At 37.5% G+C, this 16,734-nt stretch overlaps 1 protein-coding gene across 6 annotated transcripts in view; it reads right to left on the reverse strand.

Moving 5' to 3' along the window:
* Positions 1 to 16,734, reverse strand: part of PTPRZ1 (protein tyrosine phosphatase receptor type Z1) — a 138,368-nt gene that overhangs the window by 101,445 nt on the left and 20,189 nt on the right. For all 6 annotated transcript variants that reach the window (XM_078376720.1, XM_073000546.2, XM_078376719.1 and 3 more), the window contains exon 2: positions 1,183 to 1,248. In XM_078376720.1, coding sequence (XP_078232846.1) covers positions 1,183 to 1,248 — 66 coding nt within the window. The remainder of the gene's footprint in view (positions 1 to 1,182; positions 1,249 to 16,734) is intronic.

Below are 16,734 nucleotides of genomic sequence, written 5' to 3' on the forward strand. Positions count from 1 at the left end.
GTTAATTTAGTTATTACTTCTGAAGCTACTTTTAAAATGCATGTATAAAGTAAAGGCTAAAATTAAACCATCAGCCTAAAAGCTTTCCATATGTTAGGATTGCAGTTTGCTCCATTAATGAAGCAGGCATGCAAGGATTATACAAAGCTGGGGAATTATAAAGCGGGGTCGGGGGGGGGGGAGTCCTTGAAAAGAAGTGGGAGGGGCCAAAGTCCACACAGCTAGTATCTTCAGATATGAGCTGAGCTTATGAGAGTAGATCTTGGAGAGGGAAATCTAGGGAACAAATAAGACCCATGGGATGGACGTCACCCGCTGTTATAACTAATCTAGTAATTCAGTGAATCTTTAAACAAACAAACATGTTGTGTCTACAACCTCAGTAAACTAGATTATCTAATTCTTCAGTAATCTGAAATTCTAGACAGAACAAAAAACTAAAACTTTGAATAGTGATACTGTTAATTAAAATATTGCAAAACAAAAAAAACCTTCCCCTGATATTTCACAGGAAATTTTAGGAACTGTTAAACATTTTTACTCCAATGAATTTCATGTTGAAATTATCCAGTCCTCCATTCACCACTAGCAGCCACAGTTCTCTGCATATGGCCCTTAGCTATTTACATGAATAAAATATTTTTAATTCATGCAAGCATATTTACAGTGCTTCAATTTTGCAAACACAAAAAAACAAAGGTTCTGCATATGAACTATACCAGTGTAAATACGTATACACAGACATGCACTTGCACAATATATGCAAAATTCATAATAGCCATTGTGCTAAACAGTGGTGCAAACTTTTATTTAGAAATTGTTATCTTTGGAAAATAACAAAATTGAATTAAAATTAATTCAACCCTACATTAAAAAAAAACATCCCAGTAAGGTTTCTAGTTTGAAATACAAATGTAGTGTCTGGGATAAATGTTTTTGTTTGTAAAAAATATATATCTGGCATTTATGAGAGAAAATATCCAAACTCGCACACAACAAAATCCTTTTTGTGGATTGGGGGGGGGGAGTGGTGAATAAGTACATCCTTTGATGAACACTTCCAATATTTTTAATATTTAATCTATGTGGCTGTATTATTTAGCTGGGTAGTTTCTTTTACCATCAAAGAAACAATGGTTCATCCTAACAAACCACTTTGAACAATCAAAATAATGCACTTACCTGAATAGGACCAGTCAACTACTTCAATATATTTTCGTTGGTGTCTGAAGTATCCAGAAACCATTTCTAAAAAAAAAATATCAGTAATAAGTATCAAGTAATACAGAGGAATCAAAAACATTGTTAGTTTCAATACCACATAGAAACACAGGGTCTGAATACATTAGCAGCAGCTAATCTGGACTTGCTTTGGAACAAAAATGGCTCCTACCAATACATGAAATAGCTTAATAAATGATCCATTTCATGATATTGGTATATTAATCACTTCCTCTGCTCCTCAGCAGAGGGACATGGAAAGTAATTTATTTTTACTGTGCATTGACTATTGCTGATGTGCTGCATCAATTATAAAAAAATTAAAATCTTTTATTTGCCTTTTCTTAAAGGGCCAGTCAAAAAACTGCCTGTGGCTAAAGTTACCACCATGGATTCAACCGCAGACAATTTCTCAACTGGCCATTTAAGAGGAGGCAAAAAAGAGAGGATTTTTTATTTTTCTTTAAAACATAACTGATGTGGCACATCAGCAATAGTTCATTATACAGTAAAAAGAAAAAAAAGAAAAAAATCAGTCCCCCTGCCACCCTTTTGGAGACAGATGATGTAATTAATTTGCCAATAGTCTGAAGTGACTTTCTTATTAAGTCACTTCATGATAATCAAACTAGAATGTTTATTTAGATCAGTTACATGCTCTAATCAATCCAAACCAGATCAGTCCTACCTGTACAGATAGGACTGGTCTGGAGCAATCTGGTTCACTCCAACAATGACATTGTCTGAACAGGGGCAGATCTACTATGAAACTAATGAAGTTTAAGCTTCAAAGCCCTTAATCCTGGAGGGGCTCAAAAAGTGACTTTAGTCCACATTTAAAAAAAAAAAATTCATAGAACAACCTGATTGAAGAAGATAACAGAGGTTACCCAGTCCTCGTTGCTGGTCGCAAAGGCCTCCCTCATAACAGTTCAAGCTTCAGGGTCCCATAAATATAGGTCTACCAGTGTGTCTGACCACCATCTTTAGGACTGAACGAGACGATTCCTACAGCAGACTAAACAACAGGCTGTGTAGCCAACATCAAAGTGTGGCGCCTTGAGGATCTCTCAGTCAACTTTGATCATTGGCATTATAAGGGGAAAGCGTTAAACTTCTCAGAATCCTTAGGGGAATCTGGGTGATATAGTCCAAAACAGTAACTTTTCCAGGCTATTCCCTAATGTTTCAACAGTTACATACTTAGGAGTAGGTAGCACATGCCTCAATCTTGGAGGTGCACACATCTGTTTCTTGTGCAGGCATGGTGATAATGGCATCCTCCAATTGGCAAGGGAGACAGACCCCTTCTGCTAAATGGCTATAAATTATAATCCCATTACAAGAGGTTACTACCAAACACTCTATAAATTGGGTCATTAATCTAATTAATGAATGTCTCCATGGAAAGGTCACAAAACTGGAAAAAAAATAATCTGCATACCTCTGCAGTGGTTTATGATATATTTAAGTATATTGCATCTATGCAATTTTGATAACTGTTTCAATCTATAGTGTGATTGCATGACTACCAAGATGAGAGGGTCTGAATTTTAGGTATATTTTGCAGTCAGAAGAAATATGAAACTGTATACTTTGGTGTGCTAGCACCCTAAACCTTTCTTTTACATAGCAACTACAGAGATGTTTTCAACTCAAGGCAGTCACTGAATATGAAGTATTTTGCACTTTTCTTTATTTCTCCCTTTATCCAGTGTTGTCCTAATTATCACTTCAAACCATCTGTTAAGCATTGAAATGCAGAAACTAATAGGAATCTGACCATGTGAACACAGTAATAGAAAACCTCCACAAGGACAGTGCAATGGAGAGGAAAAAGATCACTGAGCAGTAGAACATTTTGATGCACTATGAATGCATATATTCAGTCAATGGACCTTCAGTAAAAAGATTTTTCATCTGCCAAATCATTGCAAGCCAATATTATAACATCATTTATATGTAGAGATACATTGTTAATATCACAGGAATGAATAATAAAAACTGTTTTTTTTAAAAAAGAACAACATTTCTTAGTGTCCTTGTCATTTTAAATTAATCAATATTGGGGACAGAATAACATTTTTTTAAAAACCACTACTCCCAAAATCCACATAAAACACTCTTTCTGTGGCCGCTGCTGCAGACATGGAAACTTTCTGCCCACCCACCCGGGTGAGGCATGCACAGGAGGACTGGTTACGGTGGCCTGAAAACTATGGGGGCGGGCAGGCTTGCCTTTAAAAGGCTCCTTGCCCCCAGCTTTGTCCTCTTTATGCTACACTCACTGGTCCACCCACCCACCCTATGTTAAAAGCGAGATAAGCTGGTCACTTCAGGACTGGATGGGAATTTTTGGCCTGTCTCTATAATTGGTACTAAAGGAACAGGTGAGTTTTTGCCCATCCCGTTCTTAATCTTGCTTGTTTGGCAGTAGGGTTGGGTGAGGTTTCTTATTATTGGTCACACTGGTGGGTAGTGCTGAAAGGCCACAAATATAGGTCTACCAATGTGTCTGACCACCATCTTTAGGACTGAACGAGCTGATTCCTACAGCAGACTAAACAACAGGCTGTGTAGCCAACATCAAAGTGTGGCGCCTTGAGGATCTCTCAGTCAACTTTGATCATTGGCATTATAAGGGGAAAGCGTTAAACCTCTCAGAATCCTTAGGGGAATCTGGGTGATATAGTCCAAACAGTAACTTTTCCAGGCTATTCCCTAATGTTTCAACAGTTACATACTTAGGAGTATGTTTGAGTGAGTTTAATGGGCACCCGCTACAGGTGTAAGCCATTCCAAGAGCCTGAGGCTTCTTCACTGGGAGGCGGATGAGCTGGGGGTCCCCCGGGGTGCAGACCACCCTGAGTCATGAGTCTCATCTGGCTTGCATCCTGGGGGGCACCCATTTATTATGGGAACTCACTCAGTGAAAGTCTGTGTCTGGGGCAAGGCCAGCCCCAGATACAGATCATGATTCCCACCTACTATAGCCCCCCCCTTGTGAAAGGGATGTTGTGTTTGATGTTTAATAAAGTGTGGCCTTTATTTCAACCCACCTCCTGTGTCTCATCTCATTACTCTGGGCTGGCTGGGCAAAGAACTCCCAGAATACTATCTATTCAAGAAATCAGTGTTTCCCATCTTTGGACAGAAGTAATATAATTTGAGAATGCTGATGAAGGCAAGATTAGATATATTATTCCATAACTAAGGATAAGTAGATATTGTGTGGTGTCCGTGAGATAAATAGACTTAATTTGACTAGTTTATGTTTTTGGTACTGTATTATGTCTATAGACAAGCAGAAGAATTGTTTAGAATCTACCTCTAATACTGGTAGATCTAGTATTACTGGACAATTATATATTATCATCACAATTTGTACTCACTGGAAGCCTTATTCTCCAAGACATCTAAATTTCTTTATTCAAATATATGCCAATCTAAGTGATTCTCAAAAGCCCCATAGAGAGGCATCAGATTTACTTTAAAAGAAAGATAACAGAAGAAATAACAAAAATGAAAAGAATTTTCTTGTGTACTCATTTATTCATTTTGATAGATCTGTAGCCCATCTTTCATTATAAACAAAGACTCCCTAAATACAAATTCAAAAATGGCTAGGAATGAAATCCAGTTAAAATTACAATAGCCACAAGTCATTAAAATTTGACAGGTCGATAGCACTTAAGACCAGACCAACAGATGTTTAAAATCTGTGGTGAGAGTCAGGCTAAGTTCCTTGGGAAAGACATCCTGAGGGCACAACAATAGGTTTCCCTTTCTTCAACATTTAATCTCAGGGAGCAGTTATATATGGAGGAAGTGCTCCTACCCCGAACATGAGAATCAACTGGTTTCACCTGGCTTCAAAAAGACAACACCATTTCAAATTCTCAAAAATTCCCTTTTTCCGGGGGTGCCCTGGGACTGTGCAGCTTGCCCAAGGCCACACAGGCTGGCTCTCCTGGATGCACAGTGAAGAACCGAACTCCCAATCTCTGGCTCTGCACCCAGATACCTGAGCTAGACAACAGTAGATCCTAAAACAATTCAGAACACAAAGGCAATTTCCTTGGTCAAAGTTAACTGTGTTCCCATGTGGACATAAGCTCTTATTTCTGAATAATAACGTAAACAACAAAAGAAAAAAGAAAAGGCTTAAGTATTTACAGTTGCCCACTGTGATTTGAATATGCATAATTAGGCATAGGAGTGTGTGAGATCAGCCAGTCTTCCAGTCAGATGGGATCACAATCCCACCTTCTGTTCCACAATTGCATTCCACATAGAACCGAATAGAGGAAAATGCACAGTACTGCATTTCTCTCTAGTATAGTTTTATTTTGAAGATTGTTCTTATCATACTTTACAGATTTCTGCAGTTTTCCACAAATGATCCAGTGACTTTTTGCAACAGACACTGTACTTATCTGTACCAGAGAATCTATGCCAGTGTTTCCCAATCTGGGGGTTGTGATCCCCAAGGGGGGTCCCAAAGTTTTTTTCTGGGTGGTCGTTGGTCACCTCATATGTAGCCCTTATTAAATAATTTCTTCATTGACCTTTCAGAGCAGGATATTGAAGTAAGTGTAATATATGTATTAGAAAGAGGCTCTTCGGGAAAGAAAGAAGTCTCTACTTTCTGAGAAGAGATGACTTAACCCCATTAAAATGCCTTTTAATGAAATATGTTGATGGGAGGGGGGTCCACAGGTTACTTGCCTATTATTAAAGGGGGTTGCTACTTGAAAAAAAATTGGGAGCCACTGGTCCACAGCTTGTCTCAACAACTACCTTACAGAGTTTTCAGAAGCGGGGGGGGGAAACCTTTAGGAAAACACCCCCAAAGTGCAGAAGACTCCAAACAGTACTGGATAAGTTGAAGCCTATCAATGGCTACATAATGTTTAACCGGTGCATGTAAATGAGAAAATAAGGAAGAGAAGAAAGGAAGGCGGGAGAGAGAACTATCCTGGAAGAAACCATGGCTAATGGACTGGGACACTGAACAGGAGCACTCATCTTTGCTGCAACTTCCTTTTTGCCTTTTTTTATTTTTGGTAAGTCTCATTTCCATATCAATTTAGCAAATAGAATTGTCCGAGTGGAACTCCTCATCTAGCCAAAACGAAACCACTACACAGAAGAAGGAGGTATTGGCCAGTTTTGGTGAAGCCCACAAAAACTGTGTTAATTTCAGAACAGAAGTGAAAATTTCCCCACCAAGTGCTGGTGGGGGATCTTGAATGACCAAAGAGAGGAGGAAACTTGAGTGCTAGAATAGAACTGATTGTCCTGGAAGACGGCATGGCTCTGTGGCTGGATCCCTGAAGAGGGGCAATCAATATTGCAACTTCTTATTGCAGGCAGATTCCACTGGTAATTATTGTTTTCAAAAGAAATTGACCTTTAAATCTGTATCGTTAGTTTCTTTTCTAAGACATTGTAAGCATGGATTGATGTAGCTCTAAGAGAAGCTGCATAAAAATGAAAGCAAAATCACAGAATCCCTTTAAACAATTGTGGCAGAATGCTCATGTCACTCCTGTTCATCATATGGAGCTCAAGTGCAGGAGCCTATGATAGGGTAGGAGGGACAGAGTTAGAGGGACGGCTAGAGCAGTGGTTCTTAACGTGGGTGATAATGCCCCCCAGGGGGCGATTTCATTTTTCAGGGGGGCAGTAGAACGAAAAGGGGCAGTGTGGGGGCGCTGGAGCAGAAGGGGGGCGGTAGGGGGGCGCTGGAGCAAGCCAAACCTGTGAAGATGGCTGCAGCCTTTTTACAGTGTGCATGAATATATATTTTCCTACAATTTTCATTTAGTTTCAGACTTTTTGTCTTGAAATTTTTAGTTCCTGCATTTGTTTTTATGCCCTTTTTATATTTCATCTTGCGTCTTAAAATTCACTTGCAACTAAATCATTAAATGTTACTTTTTGGGAGGCATTTCATTTTCTTGGAATTTAATTTTGTTTTCAGGGGTCATTGGATTTAAGTGTCTTAAATAAATAAATAAATAAATAAATAAATAAATAAATAAATAAATAAATAAATAAATAAATAAATAAATAAATAAATAAATAAATAAATAAATAAATAAATAAAAAAGATATCACCGCGGGGAGGGGGGCGATGATAACTTCTTCAATGGCTCAAGGGGGTGTTTCTTTCAAAAAGGTTAAGAACCACTGGGCTAGAGAGAGGAGAGATAGGGAATGGAAGTGAGAAGGTTAGGACATTGAATTGAGAGAGTTGAGACAGAGATTGGAAAGATGGAGTATTATAGAGAATAGAAAAGAGTTAAAAGGAATAGAGAATAGATAGGTGATTAAAGAATATTGTTAAAGAGGTTACTGTGAATAAAAACACATACAAGGAAAAGTGTAATCAAATCCAATTTAATGAATGATCCTCAACAACTATGATTTACCTGTGATTTACATACCAACTAAGAGATCAATAAACCTAGTATATTGGCAACACGTGTCTGAGATATATTTGGTATATTGTGGACTAGATCCACTGAAAGAGGCAATGCATCCTGAGGGTGGACCTGTGTTTGGGGAGAACAAACTAGGGACACTAGGGGGACGCAACAATAATATGCATGAAGCCTCAGTCATCTCAAATATCTATGTATTTGTGAAATGAAAGTCCAAAATGTTAATCTACAACAACAATAACAAAAGCAAATTTAAATAAATGCTAATAAATTCCATAGTTGATCTGAGTGAATGAATAACGTGTATCTAATTTAATTCATGGGCAGTATGAAAATCAAATAAATAAATGAATACATTAATTAATTCATTTTATTTGTTTTATTATGTATTTAATTTAAGGGAAAAATAATTTTATTTAATGAATTAAAAACAGAATATCATTTAAAAATAATATTCTTTGTAAATAATAAGAGTGAATAGTGGTAGGTGTTTTTGGCTTAATTTTCAATAAATTCATTGCAATGAAATTGCAAGATTAAAGAGAACATGGATATTATTTTCCAAATATACTCATATTTAGTATACTGCAGAAAAATATTAGGAAGTTACTAAGCACACTGGTTTATTAAATTTATATCCCACCTTTTTCCTATACAAGGACCCAAGGCAGTCATTTGGTCTGCCTGCTGCTCTATGATGAGTTAAATACCTTAATTATACTTAAGCACAGCAGATATATCTAATTAAGACATACAGTCAAGTGAAAAAGAAAGTACACTCTCTTTGAATTCAACAGCTTGTAGAACTACCTTTAGTGGCAATAACTTGAAATAATCATTTTCTGTATGACTTTATCAGTCTCTCACATCATTGTGGAGGAATTTCGGCCCCCTCATTTTGGAAATGCCTGTCCTCATTTTTGACCATGTAGCAATGTAACACAGGCTTCTCTAAAACACAGTAGTCTTTGCTTTTTCATTCCAGCAATTTCAACTGACATGAAGAGTGGCTGTGCAAAAGTTTCACAAAGGCCAGAATCAGATTACTCTGGATCTGAATGAAGCACTTGCACCTACTTTCAAACTAGTCTGAATGTACTGTTTTTTGCACCTCTGACAAAAAGTAATTCATAAAGTAATTCATGTGTGGTCAGGAGAAGAAGAATCACACCCATTGGCCATAACCCTTGCATTCATCTGAACAGAGACTTCTTCCCTCCATGCTCTGCTTATTCTTGGTACATGTTGAATAAACTGAAAGGGTCAGAGTCTACACATGAGACAAACTTTCACAAAGAGGGCAAAATAGAAACAAAAAAGGCATGTTTTAGGAGAAACATTCTTTGTTGGTGGCTTTGAGGAGAAGTGTTGGATGGGGCAGCCAAGTCTTGCATAAAGTAATTTAGAGAAACAACAAACTGAAAAAATTATGTTAAATCCTCGGAGCCTGAATTAATCTCAATATATTTTACTTATTTCCTAATCTTACCCAACTGTTATCATAAGCTATGTCTTCAAATCTTATGCTAGTTATATATTTAATATGAGCCTCCAATAAAATGTTTTTTTTTCCAGAGAAACTGACTATGGAAGTCCCTTTCATTCAAGCAGCTCTTCCAGTTGCAACTAACCACTGGTATTAGTTTACTATCTTGAGTCATGTTTCAAAGAACCTATGTGAAACATAATTGACACACTTTCAAAATTCAGCTACTTTTTCTCAGATACGTACCCTGTTTCCTCAAAAATAAGACCTAACCTTAAAATAAGGCCTAGTATGATTGTTCAGGATGCTCGTAATATAAGCCCTACCCCCCAAAATAAGCCCCAGTTAAGTGAAACTCCAGCCTCCGCCATTGTGTAGCAACCAGAAGATGACAGGAATGTATTTGAAGCAGTGTAGATTGCTGTACATGAAAAAAAATCCCCTGAAAATGAGCCCTAATGTGTTTTTTGGAGCAAAAATTAATATAAGACCCTGTCTTATTTTCAGGGAAACAGGGTAGAGATGTGGATATATCCATCACAACACAAAGCTTCAGCTTCAGGCCTTGTCTATCTAACATATTAACTCATAAAAAAAGATTTTTCCCCCTTTCAAATTCTCCTACTGGTATAGTGTGAAAAGTCTAATGCAGTCTACTGAGTCAAATAATAGAATAAGTCATTACCCTTTTGAGTTGCTATTTTGTACACTCTGTTTATCTCCCTTCAGCACAGGCATTGTTACAGATTACCTGTACATAGGAAGGCCATAGTCTAGTGTAGTTATACAGACTTTATAATGTCTGACTCCTGTCAAAGGCTCATATTGTAGCCATGACCAATTGTTTTAAAAGGAAATACTGTTTAGAAGAATGGGCAATATGAAATACAGAAGCTTTGTAAGCATTGTAAAAGAGTTCAGAACCATTTTTAATGTTATCTTTCTTTTGGGGAGTCCTTTTATATATACACCTTTTAAAACAAACCCAAACAGAGCAATTACATCTTTTAAATCTGTAAAGTAGCTTTTACTGCTCTGACATTTTGAAGAATGAAAATGGAAGGTCACAAAACACAACAAAAAGTTGAATTGCCTTCATTCAGGCTATGCCATTCCTGAACCAGGGTATCACAAAGCTATCTTAGTGAGGCTATAGTAACAAGGATGCTGTGGCATGATGTGGGTGGAAGACTGTATTTTTTATACACATTGTCTATCCATCCATCTTTGGCATCTGCATGGATGGCTACAGAGGTTTTGATATTGTAAGCTAAGTCATACTATCTGTTTTCTTCTACTAGAGACAATGTCCTCTTCCAGATTTTTGGGGTGGGTGGGTTTCTTTTCACTTTTTCTTGGTTTATCCCTATTTGGCATGAAGCAGAGAGAGGCTTACAAGGATTCCTGTCAACACTGTGCTTCTAAAAACAACTTCTTTTAATACTGCTTCTCTCCACCTCAATTCTAAGAAAATGTAGAAATCCTTTTATCATTATCATTATCATCATCATCATCATCATCATCATCATCATCATCATCATCATCATCATCATCATCATCATCATTATTATTATTATTATTATTATTATTATTATTATTATTATTATTATTATTATTATTATTATTATTATTATTATTATTATTATTATTATTAAATTCCCTGCAGTTTATCTCTTCTGGAGCTACTTTTTTGTGTGTTTTCCACACTAATTAACTGCAAATTAAAACCTAGTCTTTAGAAAGCAATAAAAAACCCACTCAACCTTGCAACCATTTGTCACTATTTTTTAAATCAAGAAAAACCTGATGTCAGGTGAACTGGGGGAAACTACCAACAAAACCAGCATTAAACCTGGTACACTTCAAATGTTCCAAGTAAGCTCTCCCATCAGCTATTGTGATGAACAAATTTCATTCAGCTAGAACAAAAACTGGTCCCATTCAACATGTCATAGTTACTAGTAGAAGAGAATATAAACTGACCAGAATCATACTGGTGTTTATATACAATTTGCAATTCTCACAGCTAATTGCTATTCAATGTTGAGGTGCCAAGGCACATCTTGGTCATGTGCCTTATCGTCCTTCTGATTGCATAAACAAGACAGAACCCCTGCACCTCATCTATTTGCCACAATTAGCCACGGCAACTCATGCGAACACCAGTAGGATTCTAGCCTCTGACATGTATATAGTGCGCTATCCCTTGTCCTCCCCTGTTAAATCATACAAATAGTTTAATTCATTTGCTTGCTTGGCTTAATATTATCACCATCACTTTAGAGGGAGGTCATTATTACAAGCTCTGAAACAGATATCCTTAGTGAATGATATTTAGCTCTGATTAACGTGGTTATATGAGTGCAAATTATATCTTTGAATGCAAAGTATACCTGAGCCCTTTCATGGGTTAGTGCCATTGTATCTTCCTCTATGCACTGAACAGATTGCCATGGACACAAATTCAAAACTCAGCCATTCATGCCAGGACTGTGGAAGTTAACCTAAGTCTTCAGAAGGAAGTCAATACTTTACTAGCACTGTTTATGGTGTAACATTTACAGTATCTAATTCTACTCTGTGTCTGAAGACAACGTTACAGTTAAAACAACACATATGAAACATTTTGTAGTTCTAGCCTAAGGCTAAATATGCTTCTTTATAGGAACAAAGGTGGGAGAAAAAGAGTTTATTCTACAGTAGAAAAAATATGTAGATGCTCTAATTTGAAAATCTGTCCAGGATTTTCTCCAGGTTCTCTTCCACACAATTTCACCTTAATTTCCGTTCTCATTTAATATTTCACCTAAGTGCTCTTTTTCAACAAACAATTTTCCTGGATTTGAACTTTATTCGACACCTGGTGAAAAATAAAAAGTTCAAATACTGCTGCAACACAGCTACAATGTGCAATGTTTGCCTTATGATAAAACAACCATTTTTAAATTCCATAAGCAAAGCAACATTTTAACTAAGCTCATAAAAGAGTCTTTTTCACCCATCTGGAATCTACTTTTGTAGCATACAAAGCTAATTATGAAGCTAACATGTTTGCCTTTGATCTCAAAGGCTGGAAATTTAGTAGGTTCAGGGTTAATTACTACTTTCTATCACAAGCTTTAAAAAAAATCTCCAAAGTCAAGGGCAGCTTATGTAACAAGTCTAATCACATATCCCACAGGAACAGAATTCATAGCACAAAAACCTACTAATTGACATGAAGAGCAAATGAAACGCAAAACACAAATACTTTTCCTCAATAAGCAACATCCTCCAAAATGGATCTCCTCTTCAGAAATTGTGACTTTTCTAGTTTATTTTTCAGAAACCATACTTGAGTTAATTTGTTTAATGAATATGTTTTTGCTCTCCGTATCTAGGCCACACTATTTTAACAAATGAAAGGTCTTCCTCTATTTTTGGCTAACTTTTTTCATAGAAAGACCTTATTCCAGAATTGATTTAATTACATTTATTTTCTCATTTCTTTAAAAACAAACAAACTCAGTGTAGCCCATAGTATCACTTTCCATGTTTTAATTCACAGTAAATCTGTGATTGCAGTTAGGCTGAGAGGGAAAGAGAGATTGATCCAAGGTCACCCAATGAACTTTGTGTCTGAATAGGGGTCTGAATTTTGATTTTCTCAGTGCCAGTGTAATAGTGGTGCTAATTTTCAGAAAATGGTAGCTGTAAAACATAGCAATGTATTTTCGAATATGACAATCTTATAGACAGCCAGGATAAAATTATTTACACAAATGTTGGAGAGTCTCTACCTCTGTGTCCAAAGATTCCTCAAAAATTTTCCCCACTTTTTATTTTTCACATCCATTCTCAGTACTGAAAACATTACTTTGCTTCTTTTCCTCCACTTCTACTTTCATCTAATTTATATCCCCCAGGGATATAAATGCCTGTGAAATTATCTTTCTCGGTTGATTCTGTCTAGCTGTGAGTTAACCTTTTCCTAACACTCACAGGGATGGCAGAACTGTGCCAGCGCATCAGTGTTACTATTAATCAAAAACAGTACAGAGGCTAAATATTTACTATTTAAAAAGATGAAGCACTAATCCTGCATATTTCTGTAAGCTTTTCCTAACATTGACCTCCTTCTTATCTCTTCTTTGTTCCCATAACAGAAAAATGTGTGGTTTTATTATGTTCATACTATAATGCATGTGTTAATCTTTAGCATGGTACGGAATTCCTTGCTGTTTATGCAGTTGCCATTTCCCATCTGTTTTGCACTCCTTATTTATTAGTCAAAATAAATATCCTACATTGGCAAGGTTGGGAAAATACACCACAAAGTTGCAAGGATTCCCAGTGTAAAAGTCTACAAATATTTATAAACATATATCTGAAAATATCTTTAGTATATATATATTTGTACTAAAATAATAAAGCTAATAAAATTCACTACTTTTTGAACCAAGGAATGCACAGAAACAAAGTTAAGGTAAAGGTTCCCCTTGACATGTAGTCCAGTCGTGTCCAATTCTAAGGGGCGGTGCTCATCCCCTTTTCCAAGCCGTAGAGCCACCGTTTGTCCAAAGACAGTTTCCGTGGTCATGTGGCCAGTGCAACTAGACACAGAACACTGTTACCTTCCTACTGTGGTGGTACCTATTTATCTACTTGTATTTACATACTTTCGAACTGCTAGGTTGGCAGGAGCTGGGACAAGTAATGGGAGCTCACTCCATTGCGTGGATTCAATCTTACGACTGCTGGTCTTCTGACCTTGCAGCACAGAGGCTTCTGCGGTTTAACCCACAGCGCCACCACGTCCCACTCCCATAAAAACAAAAGTCTTTCTTAAAACCAATGATTACCAATAGGTATGCCATATTACAATTATCCAAATCCAGGCCCCCTGCATCCTTCAGTCTCGAGAGACTATGGTAACGTGTTCTGTATGGAGGTCTTGGAACAGTGTCTAGTGTGGCTGAGAAGGCCAATTCGAGAGTAACAATCCCTTCCACACTGAAGACAAATACAATCTGTCCCCTGTCCAGCTCCCTGACTTTGCTGCTTTCGGAACTGCCTCTTTGCCACAGCCTGTTGTACAAGTGTCTCTTCAAATTGGGAGAGGCCATGATGCACCCCCTGCCTCCAGGATGAACGCTCAGACTGTTGAGGTCCATTCCTAAGGCCTTCATATCCCGCTTGCAGATATCCTTGTATCGCAACTGTGGTCTCCCTCTGGGGCGATTTCCCTGCACTAATTCTCCATATAGGAGATTTTTTGGAATACAACCATCAGCCATTCTCACGACATGCCCAAGCCAACATAGATGTCACTATTTCAGTAATGCATACATGCTAAAAATTTCAGCTCCTTCTAGGACTATTCTATTTGGAACTTTGTTCCGCCAGGTGATACCAAAAATGCGTCGGAGACAAAGCATATTTACTATAATTATACAATATTTGCCTATTATGTCTCATTTGCATAATATAAACTATATCACATATTATGTAAATTAATATGGCTTTTCACATACTATGTAAGTTACATACATTAATTTTTGCACTGTTTTTCTAACAATATGTTTCAGCCTGGGCATCATTTATATAGTAATAACTGATCAAGGAAGCTACAGTACTGTACTGTAGCAGAGTGCTGGACTTTATAAAGGGACATCCAAGTTCAAATATCAGCTTAGTCACAGCTTACTTATCTTTAGGCCAGTTATTTTTTCCCCCATTCAACATTACCTTACAGGGTTGTTCTGGAAACAAAATGGGGAGAATGGAAACTATAAAGCCCTAAACAGCTTGGGTCCAAGCTATTTTGAGAACCATGTCTCCATTTATGAGCCTGCTCCAGTATTAAGATAATCAGGAGATGCCTCAGATGAGTGTATGGACAGCCCTTCAGTCTCAGTATAGTTTTACTGCAGCTTTTCTTCCAAGAAGCTTTAGCAACTACTGTACATTGTTTTTTTTCCTTGTCTTTTTGTCTTTACTATATGCTAAGATGAAAGATATTGCTGGGCCTAAGGCCTGCCAGTGAATGTCATGCCTTAGTGGAGATTTGAACCCTGGATACTATCCAATATTCAGAGCACTTTATTGGTCTAAATAAGAACCTTTTTCTTACCCTTTATAATCCTTCTCAAGTGTTATCAGGAGAGAATTTCCTATGGGTCCTGCCACCTTCACAGGTTTGTTTGGTGAGGACATGGGAGATGGCCACCTCTGTTGCTGCTCACAGACTTTGAAACTCCCTCTCACAGAAGGCCAAACTGGCTCCATCTTTGCTGTCCTTCTGCAAGCAAGTGAAGACCTTTCTCTTCAGGCAACTTTTCCTTTAGTGATTGGCTCCCAAAGTGGGGTTTTCAAGTGGATTGTTGTATCTTACTGCTTCAAATGTATTTTGGTGTTGCTTTTGTTTACCACTTTTTAGTGTGGTATTTCCTTGATCCTTTTTAGTATTTGTATACTTAACTTTATTTTAGACCTCCCTCAATCCCTCAGGACAGCATTCGTTCTTTCACTTCACTGCTGTCTACACAGGGAGTTGTGTAAAATTTACCTGTTAGCAAATCAGTCAGGTTTATAATATGGCACATCAGTTATTGTAACAGTTATCCATTAGTCTTTAGTTGGGCTAAATTGGCATTGGGTGGGATGTCTACAATTCAAATTATGGCATTATCTGAGCACCTATGTAATATGGCAATCTTATATACAGCAGCGTATTGACTTAAGCCTACATTGTGCAATAAAATATTTATTAATGTTCTTGAATATCATTTTTTACCAAAATGTTGAGATAAAAACTAAATGAATAAACAACTGTGCAGCCCACTGCAAACAGTTCCAGGAATTCACATTATGAATGCATCGGGGGGGGGGGGGGGACTAAAAAAAAAAGCATGAATGCAGAAAATTGGCGTGGGTGGGTGAAGTACAGCCCTCCAAATACTGAGAAACATAAATTACCATAAACCCTAACCAGCAGAGCCAGTGGCATGTGTTTCCAGATGGCAAGCAGGCACCTGCCACCCAAACCTAAACTTATTTATGTACACAGATAAACACACTATGTTATAGTGATACACAATATGTGCATGAATTATGTTAATCTGCTATTAAAAGCAAAGTGTGCTGCTTATATACCGCCCCCACAGCACTTAAAACACTCACTGGGTGGTTTACAGTTTAATTATGAAAGTTATGCATTGGTCCCCACTCCAGCAAGCTGGGTACTCAATTTACCGACCTCAGAAGAATGGAAGACCGAATCAATCTCGAGTCAGCTACCTGGGATTAAACCTGGGTCATGAACAGAATTTTGACTGTAGTACAGCAGTTTAACCATTGTTAAACCTCGTGGCGCAGTGGTTAAAACACTGTACTTCAGCTAAAACTGTGCTCACGACCTGGGGTTCAAATCCCAGGTAGCCGGCTCAAGGTTGACTCAGCCTTCCATCCTTCCGAGGTCGGTAAAATGAGTACCCAGCTTGCTGGGGGGGCAATGTGTAGCCTGTATAATTAAAAATTGTAAACCGCCTGGAGAGTGCTTGTAGTGCTATGGGGCGGAATATAAGTCCAATAAATAAA

Source organism: Pogona vitticeps, chromosome 5, assembly GCF_051106095.1.
Source record: "Pogona vitticeps strain Pit_001003342236 chromosome 5, PviZW2.1, whole genome shotgun sequence".
In the NCBI taxonomy this organism is placed as follows: domain Eukaryota; kingdom Metazoa; phylum Chordata; class Lepidosauria; order Squamata; family Agamidae; genus Pogona; species Pogona vitticeps.